Source organism: Epinephelus moara, chromosome 3, assembly GCF_006386435.1.
Source record: "Epinephelus moara isolate mb chromosome 3, YSFRI_EMoa_1.0, whole genome shotgun sequence".
NCBI lineage: Eukaryota > Metazoa > Chordata > Actinopteri > Perciformes > Serranidae > Epinephelus > Epinephelus moara.
The window spans coordinates 40312251-40318250 of NC_065508.1; the positions used below are offsets into that span (position 1 = coordinate 40312251).

At 41.9% G+C, this 6000-nt stretch overlaps 1 protein-coding gene across 1 annotated transcript in view; it reads right to left on the bottom strand.

Moving 5' to 3' along the window:
• The window catches only part of dscama (Down syndrome cell adhesion molecule a), a 324415-nt gene that overhangs the window by 66854 nt on the left and 251561 nt on the right, over nucleotides 1–6000 (bottom strand). Inside the window, exon 16 of the mRNA XM_050035201.1 lies at nucleotides 4224–4294. Coding sequence (XP_049891158.1) covers nucleotides 4224–4294 — 71 coding nt within the window. The remainder of the gene's footprint in view (nucleotides 1–4223; nucleotides 4295–6000) is intronic.

Consider the following 6000-nt stretch of genomic DNA (forward strand, 5'->3'; position numbering starts at 1 on the left):
GCTCCACCCAGTTTGCTTGCATATTACCTTGGTTGGCTGCGGCCTCCCACTTCTCTGTTGTGGCGGCCTGGGCCCGTATTCACAAAGAATCCTAAGACTAAAAGTAGCTCTTAGTGATGTCATTCTAAGAAAAATCTTAGAATTCCTCGAATTCTAAGATTTTTCTTAGAATTTTCCCTTGGTAAGATAAAAGTTATTCACAAAGCATCTTAGGCCTTAAGAGAGCTCCTAAGGTGAAAAACTGTTAAGAGGAGGGAGGAGGACTTTTAAGAAGCCTAAGAGTGTCTTAAACAGAGAAGATGGCGGAAAGACAGAGAGGAAGGAGAGATATTCTCCGTATATTGAACGACAGTGATTTAATAAGACGCTACCGGCTTGATCGTGCAGGGATAATGTTTGTGGTTGACCTCATCAGGGATGAGCTTACTTTTCCCACCCAGCGTAGTAACGCAATAACGCCCGCTTTGGATTGCAGCACGTACCAGCGCTTCTCACACTCATCGCTTGTGCGTAAAAGGAGAGGGAACGACGCATTGATTTGTCGGGCAATGCGCTCCCAAGTCTGCTTCTTCGCTTGTGCCGTGATCCCGGGACTGAATTTCCCTCTTAAAACTCCTCCACGAGCTGTGCCAACAGCAGGCACTGCTCTTCTGTCCAGTTCGGCTTTCTCGTTCTTTTCCCCCCATTTCATTCATTGTTTTGGTCATTCTGCCAAATCAAACCGCTTTCAGCAATCACAGTAATTGCTGACAGCTGAGTCTGCGTCCACCATTAATATCAAATAGATTAAGTAGTAAAATTACCAGCATGGCGAGTAAACATAACAATAAGAAAATTAATATAATAATTGGCATGTGAATGAGGTACGTTCAAACATTTTGAAGCTGTGTAACAATTAATTTAATTGTTTCATCATCATGACATAAAATTATTTTCACGATTACACATTTCTTAATAGCCTACAGTCTAAGTTCTATGATCGGTTCATTTCACTGTCCGTTCATTACTAGGAGCGCATTTTTTTTTTCCTTTTTGTAACAACCAATCACAGCTTTTAGAAGACTGCGTCATACCTAGCAACGGGGTCAACCACACCTCCTCACTAAGATAAAAGTTTCTGTCCCCTCCTTGCTCAGAGTTGCTGTCAGAAACTTCCTGAATCACTCTTAAGCTAAGATTCCTTGCTAGAAATTTTTAGGTTAAGTTAGGAGCTCTCTGAGAGGACTCTGAGAATCTTTGTGAATACGGGTTTATAAAGAAGTAGGCAGGCTACTATGACTAACCTTTAGTCAGTCAGGGTCAGCGTGGCTGGGTCGATGTTATATTGCAAAACAGCATTCATTCATTGGGCTCCATCCACTGCACTCATAGAGTCCAGTAGAGGATGGACCCTGTGTGAGATGGAATGAAGATTACAATATTGTAATCCTAGTTCTATTGGCACAGGTGGAGCCCTCTACCTAGGGGTCCTAGGGGCCTTAGGGGCCCTCTTATGCCACTCGATAAAGAGGGTGTAGGATCCTGCAACTGTAATACATCTCCTTATATACTGTGGGCTCCACACGTATTCAGGTAGGCTTGTCTTGATTGGCCAGCTACGTTTATGCAAATTTCAGCAGGTGAATGTGTGCTCATGATTGGTGGAGTGTATTCCCCATACAGCCCAGTAGAGGGCTCTGTCTATGACAATAGAACTAGGTTTACAATATCATAACCTGCGTCACAAGACCAAAACCCTTCTTAGCCAGCTTTTCAATAAAACCAGACAGAGCCAGTTTCTAACAAGTGCATCTCAAGAAAATTAGATACCATAGGGCAGGGGTGTCAAACTCATTTTAGCTTATGGACCACATAAGCCCCGATCTGATCACAGGTGGGCTGGACCAGTAAAACCATTGCATAATATCTTAAATAACGAACACCTCCATAATTTCCCCTTTCGTTCAATTTAAACAAAACACATGACAAATAGCCTGTGATGTCTTCAGAGGAATAAATGCAATTTCACCATATGTCCCACTTTTTCTAAATTTAGTCGGTCTTCTCCTCACTGTCATTACATGTGCATTTTTCTATACATTTCCACTCCTGTGTCGTAGTCCTGACATCACCACACCAAATTAAAGTGGAAGCTATTGAGAAAGCAGATGAGGTTGAAAGTGCCTTACAAACCATTTACAAATCAAAAGTTTTGGCAGTGTTGTAACAACAGGGTTCCAACAATAATGTTTTGAGATAGAAGGCTTATACAGATTCTTTTGTACTGAAGCTGCTGACAATATTCTGCACAGTGTTCAGTGTCTTTAGAATATGACCACAATAAGTATGAATTACATTTTCTGAGAACTGTATTCTGGTCAGGGTGGAAAAAAACCTCTGAGGAAGTATTTTACATAAAATATGCTAGTCAATTTTTAACTTTCTCCTGAAACCTGACACCTCTTAGTCTTCACAAGTGCATCATTATTAGGTGTGCAAAGTCATCCAGTGGGCCTCACTGGATCCTTTGGCGGGCTGGTTCTGGCCCCCGGGCCGTATGTTTGACACCCCCGCCATTAGGTCTTATAATCTTTCTGTCTGGAAAAGTCTGGAACCACTCTCATGTCAAAGAGTACATAAAGGTTGCAATGGCCATTTTGAATTATTTGAATGATGATTTAGCAGTAATTCTGCAATTTACATATAAATGTCAGTAATATTCTACCACAGAGACTAAAGAGGGAATTCTGTAAATGGCACCGATTTGCCCATAACTCTTGTGACATATTTATGTTGTCTGTGCTCTTCCTATGAGTAACTTGTCTACCCAAGACCTTCAAAGTCCAGGTTAGGTTCGCTCTTTAGTTTTTTCCCACTCATGCCCCTGACAGTAAACGTTTAGTTCCATGAAATTTCAAATTCAAATTCTTTGAAGTAGAAAGTGGTTTCTGGCACAACTTCACCGATTCACAAGGTGCATGGAGAGTGAGGAAACGCTGGAAAATTTGTCAAAAGAGCTCCAGCAACACTTGTGGTATGAAAAACAACTTTATTGACCAATGTGTTTCGGCTTGTGGCCTTCATCAGGGTCATCAGGGTCCTTCATCAGGACAACAGGACTAGAGTGTGGCTACCCGATCCGAGCCCGACGTGTCCCGACGTGTCCCGACGGGTCCCGACGGTACCCGACGGGTTGGGCCGGGTTCGATCAAAAATGTATAAATTGTATTCGGGCTGGGGTCGGATTCGGTCAGCTTTCAGTGAAAATGTAGTGTAAAAATATATAAAATCCTATTGTCTGTCCTGTTTAATGCTTGGGGACTGTTATTTACGTGACAACACCTGAACATAATGCTTGGGGACTGTTATTTACGTGACAACACCTGAACACAACACACACACATTGGCTGTTTCTGCTGTTCATCTCTGAAGCTCCAGAGACGATTCTGAGTGCTCTTGCAGTCAGAGGACTGTGTATGTAGCTGCGTGTGTGACTGGGTCAGCTGTCTGCAGCAGCGCCAGTAGTTCTGTAGCAGTTCGGTCAGTTCGTGGTTCTCCTGATGGGCCAGAGCACAGAACTGGGCTGCGCACACTTCAACACACCTAGCCAAGTTCCCAAACCTCCGCCGGGCTCCCACACGCTCAGCTGCTCGAGTGAGAACGGCTATTATATTTTTAACTGATACTGCGTAATGTGCGTGTTTGTTTAAACAATCTACTAACAGAATAGCACAAATCAGTGCCTTTTTACGGTCATTTGCAAGGTGTAACCGGGTTAAATAGCCTGTAACCATAACAACTGTGTGACACAAACTCAGTGCTTTAGTAATTAGCCTAAATAATGTCGGGCTCGGTTCGGTTTCGGACATAACAAAACAGAATGACTGTCGGGTTCGGACGGGTTCGGGTACTTTTCTCTCGGGCTCGGTTGGGTTCGGACAGAAATATGCGGCCCGTGCCGCACTCTGAACAGGACATCATCAGGACCCTGATGACCCTGATGAAGGCCACAAGCCGAAACGCGTTGGTCAGTAAAGTTGTTTTTCATACCACAAGTGTTGCTGGAGGTCTTTTGACAAATTCAAATTCTTTAAAATTTCTTTAGGGATTTGAAACAGCAATCTTTCAGCCACAAGCCAGAACTCAGCAGTTTCATTTCTGATTGCACTTATCTAAACACAGCTACATACTCACCTCATGGAAACATACACACATTTTTTACCCACAGGGTCAGATTAACTTACCCGCCAAGTGACTCGGATGCTCTGAGAGGAGAGGGCTTCCAGCTGCACGTCCTGAGGTGGTCCATCAGGAGCTGAGATCGCATCACCAACATATACATATTATAAAACTGAACACATACAACAATTGTCTTAAACACTATGGTTTGCAAAAATAACCGACAAAACAAACGTCCAGAAGTGAGTCTGAGTCTACAAATGCGATTGTTGTTGTCCTTTAAGGTAGCTGCTGAGGGTGGGAAGATGTGCTCTGTGGGTGTGTTTATATGTGTGGGGGTGGGTGGGGTTTGATTTGCAGATGGGGTGCAGCCTTAAAGGGGATTTATGGTTGTGCGCAGACCCTACACGTCTCCTATGCCGTTGTGAGCATTTTTACTTCTGCGGTGGTGTGTCTGTGTCACTCTGCAGTTACACCTCCAAAACACAACTCTGCGGCGGAGGTTTCTATGAAGTGCTGTAAAGTTTAATTGATTCAAAACATACATTAACCATGGCTTAATAAAGACAGTTTGAAAAACAGGTACACAAATTGGCTTCACTACACCAAGCAGCATTCACAGACAAACACTTTTGTTAATCTGGACACATTTTCCCCGCAAATACAACATGCTAACGATATTAGCACAAGCCTATGGCATTTTACATTGTATAAATTAGCCTAGCAACTAGCGATCTTTTCCTCTTCTCATATAAAACCTGGGACAACGGCAGCATTTAACAAAGGTTACCACACTCACAACTCATAGTTCAACCTCACACACTGAAAGAATTTTATCTTTAGCAGTTTCAGAGCGTATCAGTATTTTTTTACAAAGCTCTTATTTCCAATCTACCTCCAACTTCCCTGGCTTTAAAAACAGCATGGAAAGGGACCTTGATGTCACCATTGGAAATACGGACTGGCAGCACGTCTGGGCTTATGCCAAAGATATGTCTGTTTGCAAATATACTCAATATAAAATTCTTCATCGTATACATGTAACTCCTGCTCTCAAAAATAAGATGGATCCAAATGCTTCTCCACTTTGTTGCAAATGCAAAACTGATACTGGTGATTTTATTCATTGTTTTTGGTCATGTCTGAAGATCCAGAGCTATTGGTCAACTGTAGCAGATGAACTATCTTTTATATTTGATGTACCTATTGAATTAAACCCTGTATGTTTGCTGCTTGGTTTCCCAGATTGTCACATTACAAGAGCTAATCACAAAAGGCTATTTAATCTACTTACATTTGCTGCAAGGAAGAACATTTTACTTTACTGGATTAAAGAAGCCTCTCCATCTATAAATTTGTGGCATAACATTGTTATGGATTGTATTCCTAATGAATATATCACATCCATGTTACACTCCAGAACAGATTGTTTTCACAAATTGTGGGGTCTGTACCTTGACTTTATCAAACCCAGAGTGTCTCCCTCAATACTACAAGGTTTTCATCATTGTACCTAGATGGATTTATTGTATACTTAACTTAAGGAGGTCTTAGGCTACTTAAGGAGGTCTTTCCTTTAGTTAACACTCATATATTAGATATGATCAATATATCCTCACAGTCTTTTAAGGTAGCTGTAATTAAATCTCTACTAAAAAAGCCCACCCTGGATCCAGAGGTGTGAAATCTTATTTATCTGATCGTTTTCAGTTTGTTGACGTTCATAATGAATCATCCTTATGTACCAAAGTTTGTTTTCGAGTTCCGCAAGGTTCTGTGCTGGGACCAATCCTATTTACTCTATATATGCTTCCTTTAGGTAACATCATTAGAAATCACTCT